The 12,660-nt window shown below is 44.7% G+C and overlaps 1 protein-coding gene across 1 annotated transcript; it reads right to left on the reverse strand.

Annotated features, from left to right (window-relative positions):
* Window positions 1–426: 426 nt before the first annotated feature.
* On the reverse strand, window positions 427–1,278 carry LOC119327982 (disease resistance protein Pik-2-like). Its single transcript, XM_037601031.1, has one exon. It carries the CDS (start codon window positions 1,276–1,278, stop codon window positions 427–429), a length of 852 nt encoding a protein of 283 aa, XP_037456928.1.
* Between the last annotated feature and the right edge of the window lie 11,382 nt (window positions 1,279–12,660).

Below are 12,660 nucleotides of genomic sequence, written 5' to 3' on the forward strand. Positions count from 1 at the left end.
TTTTTTCTAGATTCATATGTATGTAGATGCATTTTAGTATATATGTTCATTTATTTTAATAGGTATGTAGTCAAATATTAAATTTCTAAAAGTTTTATATTAGGGAACGAAGGTAAGTACGTGTTAGGCTGGACGGTGGAAAAAAGAATTGTGCAACTCTATGTGTACATTGAGAAAAAAAGACTATCATGCTAGTGAGTTGCCCAAAACAAAATTTCAGGCAACTTAAAATGTAACCGAGGCACGAGAGGTCAACTTTACCAGCCGACCAAGAGGTGGATTAAGTGTTTGATATTGGAATTTTTCTAGGAATGCTTTCAAGAGCGCAGGTATACTCAAATCAACATAGGTGTGCATTTGAATCGAAAGTTCGTAAAATCCATGCTGAATTATAGATAGTCCGTAAGAAGGTGTATGTTTTACTCTTTATACGTACCTCATGTTCGTAAGAAGATCCTTCAGCTTCTTGGCTAGACCATCTAGATCCATTTTTTCAATGTTAACCAAGGGATCTTCTTCCTTGACCTTGATGCCTTCCTCAGTAGCATTTTTGGGCTTGACGATCTGTTGAAGCACGCGCTTCAGCAATCCCTTCAGATCTTCACCGCCGTTGAACGCCTCAGACACGGACACCTGCGCTTGGCGCTGGAAATCTGGCTCTAGCTGCCGGCACATCTCCATGGCCAGCGTAGTCTTTCCAAGCCCTCCGAACCCCACGATGGAGAAAACCTGGAGCTCCTCGTCAGTCACCATCTTGAGATCATTGGTGAGGATTTCAGCCTGCTCCTTGATGCCAACGAACTGATGGGGATTGTTGCCAGGACGGAGCGCATGCGCCGATGTCGCCACCGGCCGTACATGGACTGATGAAGGAGGTGGTCGGCTGACGCCGTAACGCGCATGGCGCTCGCTGATAACAACCGCACGAGCCTGGAGCGCCCGGATCTCGCGAGCCAGTCGACGGCGCGGGAAGAGCGTCGCCACCATGCGTTTGGACCAGACGTGAAAGCGGTCTCTCGGCCGGCACCGGATGCGGAAGATGTAGAGGTGAACGCAGTCCTCCGCGTCGTAGGCGAGCTCGCTGACCTGCCTCACCCACTCCCGGATGAAGTGGTCAGCGGCGCCCTCCTCGGCATCGGAGTGCATGCGGAGGATGGCGTTCATGGTGGCCAGCTCGTCGCTGAGCTCAGCCACCTGGCCGCCGACGTCGCGGAGTTGCCGGTACTCCCCGCCCACCAGCTGCCCGACAATGGATACAAGCTGCGCCGCGCCCTCCATTCTCCCCCTCCCTTTTGATTGTTTCACTCTGGAATCTGGATGGTGCTGAAGAGAGATGAAGAGCTTTGTGCTGTGGCTCTCGATTATTGATGCGTTATGAAGGTCAAGGGAGGTCAGTGTAAGGTAACAGAGGATATATAGTTCTTTTTTCATGGAAAGAAAGAAATAATGTAGTTGGAACTTCGAAAAAAAATAAAGAAAAGACAAGCCATTGGCTGATGGTGAATTATAATACGAAGCAACTTGCACCACCAACACTCTACCCATGGCTAGACGCACATGACCAACTTGAAATAAAATCTTGTTTTCGGCGTATCCGTAGTAATACTGTGATGATGTAACTTTGCATTTAATTGATGGACGCAATCTCGATGCAAGCAGGAAGACTTCTTAGGCTGTGTGGCGCCCAACCTTTGGCTGCCACCGGGTCCAGCCTGGCCACAGTGGAAGTCTACTGATGAGGCTAGTCATAGTGGGGAGTAACTTAGACTAGTGTCACGACACTAGTCTATGTTACTACCTTATAGTGCTCCCACTATGACTAGCCTTAGGGGGAAAAACACCCCATGATGCTCTCCCTTTGCCCACTTGTCGTTGTTTTTCTTTAGGAAAACGTTTCGCTTCGGCGCACCAGCCGAAACTGGGCCGGTCCCCTTGCCGCGCAACGCGCATACACGTGGACCCGCGCAACCCCTTGACCACCATTCACCACAGAAATCTTATTCCCACCCCCACGCGAGTATCTCTATCCAGTTCTTCCCCTGCCGCCTTTCTTTCGCTGTCTCTGAATCCCCGAAATACCAGCGCCGGCTACTGTGGTTGAGGGGCGCCGGAGCAGATGCAAGCGGAGAGCTGAGTCCATGAAATGCCACCGCAACTAGCTGCACCCGCGGCCGCGGCAAGCTGCGCCCATGGAGCGAGGCCGTGGAGCGGCCGGCCTGCGGTGGAGGCTATTTGCGTCTTCGGACCAACGACGACGCGCGGAGGGAACACACTGGGACCTGGCGAGAACGCGGTGCTGGAACCGGCATCGCGATTTGCTTCAGCCAGGGCGAGGATTTGCTTCAACCAGCGAGGATGGTGGTGGTGGCGACAGCGGTGGCCGTGGTAAGCTTCTGTCTTTTTTGATTTTTGCTGGAACCACTTTCTATTTTTGCTGGAACCATTTCTCGATTTGCTGCAGCAGGCGAGGATTGTGCCCGGCGACCACGGTGGCGGTGCCATGATTTTTGTTGCACATATTTTTTGCTGGAACCAGTATTTTGAGTTCCTGCAAATGGCAAGGATGGTGCTGGGGCGGATACAACGGCAACTCCTTGAATTATTCTGTTGCACTGACATTTTTTTTGTGGAGGAACCACTTCCCAATTTTTGCTGGAACTATAGCAATTTTTTGTTGGAACCATGTATTTTTTTTGCTGGAACCATATCAATGTGTTCTGCTGAAATCATAGAATTTTTGCTGCAACCACATTATTGTTTGTTGGAGCCATATTAATTATTTGCCGGAACCATGTGTTTTTGGTTTCAAACTGGCGTATTCTGTGTTTTTTGTGCTGCAACCAGCGGAGCGACGAGCGTTGGGGAACCAGCAGAGCTTCTAGGTCGCGGGGGCATGAATCGATGGTGCCCGTTGTGTTTTTGTATCCTTGTGTGTACTGGGAAGAAGGACATGGAAGGGAAAGGAAGAGGACGTGAGATAGACGTGAGATCTGACGGTTCGTGACTTTCAGATCGAATGGCTAGCAGCGGACCGGCCGAAAGATTAGGCCGGTGCACTGGCGCCTAGCGTTGGCATTTTCTTTAATCCGGCGGAGACTGTTAAGAAAAGGGTTTTAGGGTTTTCCGTGGGGCAATGCCTCACCACGTCCTTCCTTTATATATTGATCAGCAAAGATACAAACACGTACGTACAAGACATGCTAGACCTACTTTAACACAGCCCTCCCAAAGCAGCTCCCTGTCCTACGAAAAAGCCATTTCAAACAGAGCTGTTACATAAGATTTTCTTTTAGCAAAAGAAGGGCTCCCCCCCTTCGATTTTATTGACGAAACCATCATGTCTGTAAAGCGTAACAACATGTAGATGTGCGAATTCACTACATATTACATACCAACAGAAATAAGAACCTCCCCATCCTAGGAGGCTACACAAGAGTTGTTCATTAAAGCTAAAAGGACGAACAAAAGAGCTAGAAGACTTGGATCCCAAATGCAATTTAGACTGGTCATAGTGGGAGTAACTTCAGGAGTAACATCAGATCCAACTAAGAAAATTGCCTATGTGGCAATGTATTAATGAGGAGAGAGGTAAATTAAGTAACTTAGCTAGTTACTATAACATCACATGTCCCAAGACAATATGAGACTATAACCTAATAAATGAAGCTTTGCATAACACCACACATATGTTACTATCCACTATTGAGGTAATAACATAGCCTAGGGTAGCGTGTATGTTACTAGTGTAAGCTACTCTCCACTATTGTTAGTTATAGTTTGCTTGCCTATGTGGAGGAGAGAGACATAGAAAAATGAGGAGAGTGGACTCTAAAGCTGGTCATAATGAGAAGTATCATATATTACTATCATGCATATGATACTACTCCCTCCGTTCCTAAATATAAGTGTTTCCAGAGATTCTAATAAGGACTACATACATAGCAAAATGAGTGGATCTACACTCTAAACTATGTCTATATACATCTGTACGTAATCTCTATTGGAATCTCTAGAAAGACTTATATTTAGAAACGGAGGAAGTTGTGTATGATACTATCTTCATAATGCATGGTATCATACTGATATCGTTTATTATAATGCATGACACATAATAGTAAAACATTTGATATGATATGGCATATCATGATACTCAATCCTCTCTCTCCATATTTAATTATGTGCCACTTGAGGAAAATGCCTAGTTGGCATGTACGGTACTAGTTATGGTACTTTCATTGTGACCAACCTAATGCAAGATCCTGGCTATATGTGTATTTCTAGACAAATACAATAAATATAAAGAAAGAGAGATGCTTACAAATAATACAAATCTAATAACCAACCTTATGAGAAATGTTGGAGGGTCCCGAATGCCACACTCCCTTATATGAATATAGCTTTAGAAAAAGAAAATAAGAAAATTCTAAAATTTTGGGATATCAAATCTGGGTGCACACTATACACCCATGTTAAATTTCGTGGGGAATGAGTGCACATGGTATCCGTGACGAAGGAAACATGTTCCGACGTACGATTCATCCAAATAGTTTTTTCTATACATAGGAAAAAAAGTTGACTTTTTTACAAAAATGACCAAGGTCCCTATTCCCCACGAAACTGAACATGGGTGTACGGTGGACACCCAGATTTCATATCTCAAAATTGTAGATTTTTTAAAATTTCTTGGTATTTTTTAGTGATGTATTCATATAGGGGTGTGTGGCACCCGAGAGCCCTCATCCACAACCTTATAGCCTACCTTACTATATGAGTGACTATAGTGCATAGTTATAGATGACGTGGCTGCTCCATATAGCTATCAGCTGGCTAGAGTATTAACCATACTCTTAGGCTGCCCGTAATGGGAGAATCAAAATTAATAACATGCATGCCAATTAGGCAATCTTAGCGAGATGGCATATAATTATATGAGGAGGAGAAGAAGAGGAAAAACAGAAGAAGAGGAGAAGAAGAAAAAGAGGAGAATTCTTCTTCTGAATGGTTGGGATGTCGTTTATGAAGCGCTGCCACGCGTTAGACCACCTCCCCCCAATGAAGAGGATTATGAACCTCACATTAACCTAGACACATATGAAGGAGAATTCTTCCAAGAAACGCCTGTTTCCAAAAAAAACGTTTCAAGAACCGCTCTACTTCACCCTAGAACATGGAGGTAGACGGCGATAGTGAATTTGACTTCACCCCTGAGCCGGAACAACAAGAGCCAGAACAAGAAGAGCCGAAACAAGAAGAGCCGGAATAAGAAGAGGTTACTGCTGCGGATGACCTGTCAATGCTTGACCGATTACAGAAAGGCCTTTGCACATGTTGATGCCGCTGAACCTGATGAGCACGTCATTCATGACGACACTCGTGATAGCGATGATGATGATGCATCTATTGGTCCCGGAGCATATATAGACGATCCAGACTATTATTAGTTCGTATGCATGGCAACTTAAATTATATACATATTATTATTCATGTCAGGTATTCATTTTTTTATGTTGCTAATTTCCTTACTCTTTGTCATGGCAGGTGTTGAGAGATGGCGGGCGCGGGTCCAGAGCGCTCCGCAGGTACTTCTTCGTCAGCAACCCACGAGAGGGGTAGTTCCATTCCACCCCAACATCTCTGGAAAGCGTTCATAGACAGTATGGGGACACCGACATGCGCTTCTTCGTCGGCGTCGTTGCCCACCAGGAGAGGAGGTCGGCAGGGAAGAAGAGAGGTCGATCAGGATGTCACGCGGAAGAGGTAGGCAGCCTGCTACACCTTCCTCGCCGCCATCCCTAGCTCATTTACCCGAGCACATGACTGCTAGGGTGGACCCGTTTGAAGTGGAGGCTATGTGGACACCAGACCATGAGCCTTGGGTCGACGAGCCTTCGGCCCACGCGACTCCGGTCCCAGAGGTTTTGGCCCACGAGACTCCGGACCAAGACGGGGATCGGGATACGTCCCAGGAGACGTCCGGACGGGGTAACTAGCCGGATCCGCCTCAAGGGCCGAGTGCCCATGCTGTTGGTGGCGGTGATCAGTTTACTAATAGTGAGGGCAAGGTGGTTGACGGGCTCACTGTGTACTAGCATGGTGGTACACAGCTCCCGCCCCTGCCAGTGACCCACAAGCAGAGGCCGGTGATTAGGCCTGATGGGGAGAAGTAAGTGCATTTAATCATTTTGTACCTTTTGCCTTCACGTTTCTTCAAATATCTAATGCGTTGGCCTTGTCATACTGCAGGGGTTGGCTACACGCCAGTGGAGTCCGCAAGCCCAACAGTGTCCTTGGTGTGCTTTCTCGGCAAAAATTCCCAGCATTTGTCATGTTGCCCGGTGAGGGTCAGCTTCCACCCGTAGGATTGAGCTGGGAGCACTACTTTGCTGCCCAGGCCTCGCCGGAGGAGATGATCGACGGTGTCTTGTGCCACACAAGGGCCGAGATGGTGATCAGTGTTGGGTAATTTCTCCTTTACACAATTAAAAATTAACAATAGCTAGTTATTGTAGTAATCAGTGTTGATTGCAGACCTTCTACAGGTGTGAGGAGGGTACGAGGAGGACGCGGCAAGGTTATCGATACTGATTGCAAGCGCCTATTACAAAACTTACGGCACGAGGCTCGGCCAGAGGCTGTTCGAGACTATTACGCCACGCATCGTATTAAGAAGGACAAGCCATCGTGCCGCCAAAAGTTTCTATAAAAGCATCAGTACATGAAGGTAATTACTTATTCTTTAAAGCCTGTACTTAGTTTCGTTGATTTGATTTGTAGGCGTAGCGCTCAAATTTCACTTTACTAACTTAGGTGCTCAAGAGATGGTGTGCGGATAAGATGGATTGTTGGGAGGCGTTGGTGGATGAGTGGTGCACAAATCACTGGCAAGCCGTCCACAACCATGCCAAGGACCGGCGTGCCTAAATGGTTGGTTTGACACAACATCAAGGCAGCGCCAACTTATATCAGTTCGGGCGGAACTAGCTACGTGGTTTGCTTCATGATTCATGCAATTCATTCTTCATGCTAGCTTGAGCCCTTTACTAATACTTTTTTTCCTTCCTTTTAGGCGCGACACAATAGCACGGAGGTGCCAGAGGTGTACGACCTCTATGCCATGGCCCATAATGCCTCGTAGAAGAAGGCCAAGGCATTCTTTGAGTCTAACATCGATCATCCAGAAAAGTTCACCAACATCTCCTCCCACCACAAGATCGTGAGGTACAATGTTATGGCGAAGGTGAGGAAAGGGGAGGACTATAACCTGAGCCAGCATCCTATTGATCCAGAGCTGCTGATGATATCTGGTGGTCGGAGGCTCCAAGACTCGATAGCCATTGGAGATGGACTGATACCTTTTCCTCACACTCTCCCGGAGACCAAGGAGCGCCAAACGAGCTCTTGTCCTGAGATAAGGACTCGTCCACAGCCAGTCTCTCTTGCCATCGATGTTAGTTATATGGACCCAGATATCTTTCCTCCATTACATTGTGTGTGCGGCCATCGGTAATTACAATGCTAACGAGGAATGGTGTTGCAGGTTACTCTTCAGAAAGAGAGAGCGACAACCCAGGCGCTTCTGGATGAGAGGGACCGGGTGGCGGCTGAGAAGGAATTGCTGGCGGAGGAGAAGGCGGCTAGGTTGTTAGAGGAGGAGAGGGCACGGAATGAGGCGACTCACCGGGCCATGTACGAGATCCTCGCGGTAAGTTTCTTCTACATATTAGCCAAATCATCTTATATCATATCTATCTATACCTATACTAATTAGAGACTCCCTAAAAAAATCCTACGTTAATTAGAATTTAGGAATCATTAATCTGGTGGGACCAAATTATTACGGTGTAGATCAATCCACGTAATCGTCTCCTTCTCTCCTCTATAGATCCATCTATAACCATTGAAAGAAGCAGCGGATTACACGCATAGTCCAAAGGATCCTTTAATTCTTTCTCTAAGCCAGGTCACAAATGACGATTGTATATACTATTAAAAAAGAAGAACCACGATTCCTCAGCCAAGTCCTCTCTTTCTCTCCTCCCTCCTCACGAAAGAACAAAACACCACCATTGTCGCCCCTTCGCCTGATCTATCGATGCCTCTTCCACAATCCTCCACCACCTCTTCTCCTTTCGCATCCCACATAGCAGCAACAACAACCATATCTCTCCCGGTACTGGATCTCCCCTCCACGACGTCCCCAACATCAAAGTTCTATCGGCAATTTATACCTATACTAATTAGGGACTCCCTAAAAAATCCTACGTTAATTAGAAAATAGAAGCCGTTAGTCTGGTGGGACGAAATTATTACAGTGTAGATCAATCCACGTAATCGTCTCCTTCCCTACTCTATAGATCCATCTATAACCATTGAAAGAAGCAGCAGATTACACGCATAGTCCAAAGGATCCTTTAATTCTTTCTCTCAGCCAGGTCACAAATCACGATTGTATATACTATTAAAAACATGACGAACCACGATTCCTCAGCCAAGTCCTCTCCTTCTCTCCTCCCTCCTCGCGAAAGAACAAAACACCACCATTGTCGCCCCTTCGCCTGATCTATCGATGCCTCTTCCACAATCCTCCACCACCTCTTCTCCTTTCGCATCCCACATAGCAGCAACAACAGCCATATCTCTCCCGGTACTGGATCTCCCCTCCACGACGTCCCCAACATCAAAGTTCTATCGACAATGTCCAGTTTATTAAAAAAACTCTCCCCGTTTTGATTAGAGCCGTTCGCACACGAACACCTCACCGTGTACCCTCGGTGTCGAGCACGATACGCAAGACACGTCGCCAAAGGAGGCTCGCCGGAAGCGCGATACACAAGACAATCCGGCGAGCGCTTTTGAAGACCCGAAACCCCACGCGGCCAGGAGAGACCCCGTCTAGATGCACGGCGGTGATCAGCTGCCCTAGGTCAGTTTGCCCGCCCCTAGGACTTCATAGATCGAAGCTCTCCGAAGTGAAGAACACCGATGAATGAGAAGCAGAAAACTAGGGTGGGAGATGAAAGTTTGTAGATGGTTTTTGTGATTGTGTGTTGTTCAATCAGCCGTCATCACTTGTCAATATAAGAGGAGGATGGACTTTCCATACAAGAAAAAGACTCCAAATCACGTCCAAATCTTTTCAAAATTAACCGAACTCGGATTTAGGTAAGTCTGGGAGATTAGTTCTGTTTTTGACTCTCAGAGGCCACAACCGACCTCGAATGAAGATGTTCCCAAAAGCAAATTTAACTGTTTCAACGAGACGAACAACTTTCATGTTGAACGTTTTTTGATTCGAGGCCATCTTTAGGACCGAATCGCTCGCGCAAGACAGCCTATTACTCGTGCTACCCATCAGACACAATGTCTGATTGGGAGATCGACTTTTTGCCTAGTGGAAGGCTGCATTTGAATGGCTCTAAATTTTATATACAATCTCGGATTGAAATGATTTTTATATCAAAATCGACCGTTTTGACAAAGCGAAGACAATCCGTGTAGAAACCTTTCTCATATGAGGTCGTCTTTGGGGCTTAATTGGCCGAACAATACTCTGAATACAAAATCTTAATACTTAGTCCAGGTTTCCATGTGATTGTCAATGATGTCTAATGCAATATATATATGAATCCAACAAGATCTCGCTTCTCTTCACATATGAAATTGTAGTTAAAACTGGTGGCCAGAAATTCTGGAACTCAAACCCTCTATGTAGTCAGAACAATTAGTCCAAGCTCAGTAGGTGTGCCAAAAACAGCATAGGAGCTCGCTGTGAACCAAGCCATCTTAATATGATTTATGTGGCCTAAAGATATTGATTAAACACAATCAGAACTGCAGAAAATGATGTCTGCAATCTGACAACAAATGTTTTACTTCCCTTTTTCGTCCCTGGGTGAGGGTTCTGAAGCACCAAATACAACAAAATCAACTGATTGCTACACGAGTTCTTCCATAAGAACTGCTACCCTGATCCACCACGCTCGCACGCGAACTAATCAGAAAAGGGGAGGAATGAGGGAGATCTAATTAAGCAGGGGTAGAGCAAGAGTGAGCCGTGCAGACCTTCCGACGGGTGCCGGCGGCGAGGGTTCAGCGCCCAGCGGTGGCGTCCGCGCTCTTCGGTGCGGCGGCCATGGTCGCCGGCGCGCCGCTCCGAGCTGGTGGCGGCGGCCATTGTCGTTGTCATCCATCCACCGACGCGTCGGAGCAGAGCGGCGGAGTAGAGCGGGGATGGTGCGGTTAAGCCTTATGGATGCTCGAGCCCATTTAGGACTGGGCTGTTCAAGTCAGTGGAGCCCAAGCAGCAAGCAGCCCATCCAACTATTTTTTTCCCAGTAAAAGTCAATGAAGCAGAGGAGGAGCCATTGGAGAGGACGAGAGGGATCGACGACAATTCTTTTCCGTGTTTCTAATCCGCAATAAAAATGCTCGCTTAGTGCTTCCAAGCTGAGGCCCGCAATCTTGACGCGAGCGACAGTACCCACAAATCCACACCACCAGATGACTTTAGTTAGAACTTTCCTTTATTTTCATCTTTCTCCTTTCTTATTTTCATTTTTTTCTTTTTTGTCAATTTTTTTCCTTCGCATTGATGAACTTTTGTTCTAAAATATCATAAATTTTTTATTCATATTGATGAACATCCTTTCTCAAATTTGATCAACTTTTTTAAAATTTGATGAACTTTCTTCGAATCGATGAACTTTTTTTTGAATTCGATGAACTATGCTCCGAATTTGATGAATAGTTTTTCAAATTCAATTAACATTTTTTCAAATTCCATGATTTTTTTCAAATTTGATGAACGCTTTTTCGAATCGATGAACCTTTTTTCAAATTGATGTGTTTTTTCAAGTTTGTTGAACTTTTTTTTTCAAATTCAATGAATTTTTTCCAAACCGATGAACTTTCTTTCAAATTCGTGAACATTTTTTCCAAATCCGTGAACATTTTAATTCGTGATATTTTTTGTTTTTTTTGTGAATTATATCGTGTTTTTCTCTTGAAAGTCAACAGTGAGGCATGTGAATGGGTCATCTCACAAGTGATGGGGCGTGGGTGCCAGGAAGCTTTCCCAGCGCTGATCGCGCTGAATAGGAGCTCCCGGGTCGACCACGCTGGCCACCACATTTGCAGCTGCGGACTCCCTCCACAAGCTCCGCGCTACTCCCCAACGATCTAGCTTGAACCCCTAGTTCGACACGCTCCTTCCTCCATTAAACCATTCGCCGCTTGGTACCCGTCGCACAGTTGTTCTCATAGGGAAGAGAAGAAACTCAAATGGCATTGTTAGTGACTAGATTATCTTTTGCTCTGGTATAAGAACCCTACAACTTCAATACAGAGAATGGGAAAGTGTTGTATGCCAACCATGAGCCCAATTAGTGTGGGCCGTCCCGGTGAATGGAGCCCAAAAGTAAGAAGTAGCGAGAAGCCATTGGAGTTGGAGGACGAGAGACACTAGTAGAAAAAGGGCCATTTGTCCCGGTTCTGGAACCGGGACTGAAGGGTTGGTACTAAAGCCCCGCCCCCTTTAGTCCCGGCTGGTAAACCAACCGGGACTAAAGGAAATTTTATGAAATTTTTTCTGATTTTTTTTGAAATTTTTTTTCCATTTTCAAATTTCTGAATTATTTTAACCTCTAATCTCTAATCACCCCTCATCACTGCTCAATTTAACCTATAATCTCTAATCACCCCTCATCATTCCAAATCATCTAACTTCCCGAACGGTCACCCATGCTCTCACTACTCCAGCCTGAGCACGCTTAACTTCCGGGTTCTATTCCCCCTCGTTTCCAAGTCTACACTTGTTGTTTTCCTGACAATAATAAGATATCAATCCTATTAACCCTCAGGAGTTTAGCTTGAGCATGAAGTCACACGTTTCACTATATGAGTTTGAAACTATTGTTCTAAAAAACAATAATTATTTAGTAACACTAATATTTCTTGAATAACTAGTTTGACCATTGGTTGACCACAGTTTGACCAGATTTGACCAAAATTCGAAAAAACTAAAATAATTATTTAGTAACTAATATTCTTGAATAATTATTTAGTAACACTAATATTTCTTGAATAAGTAGTTTGACCATTGGTTGACCACAGTTTGACCACAATTTGACCAGATTTGACCAAATTCAAAAAAACTGAAATAATTATTTAGTAACACTAATATTCTTGAATAATTATTTAGTAACACTAATATTACTTGAATAAATAGTTTGACCAGATTTGACCAAAATTCAAAATACTGAAATAATTATTTAGTAACACTAATATTCTTGAATAATTATTTAGTACCACAAATACTTCTTGAATAAGTAGTTCGACCATAGTTTGACCAGATTTAACCCAAATTTTTAAAAAAACTGAAATTTGAGCATAACTTTTTTTCCTTTTAGAATTTGAGGATTCTAGAAATTTGCAAACAGGCCCCGGATTTTTGTGTTGATTCTTTTGATATATTATGCGGGTTTTTTCGACATCGTATGCTGATTCTTTTTCATAACACTTTTGGCAAAACATGTCCAAATTTAAGTTTTTAAATTTTCCTAACTAATAGATGTAGTAACATAACTACATCTCGAAGGATTTTAATTTTTGAAGTTTTTATCATTTTCTTTTGCTTTTTACAAAACTAAAAAGGCGATCGCG

Source organism: Triticum dicoccoides, chromosome 7A (genome assembly GCF_002162155.2).
Source record: "Triticum dicoccoides isolate Atlit2015 ecotype Zavitan chromosome 7A, WEW_v2.0, whole genome shotgun sequence".
In the NCBI taxonomy this organism is placed as follows: domain Eukaryota; kingdom Viridiplantae; phylum Streptophyta; class Magnoliopsida; order Poales; family Poaceae; genus Triticum; species Triticum dicoccoides.

Excerpts from the sequence above, each read along its gene's own strand:
- LOC119327982 (XM_037601031.1), bottom strand. The coding sequence starts at position 1,278 with ATGGAGGGCGCGGCGCAGCTTGTATCCATTGTCGGGCAGCTGGTGGGC.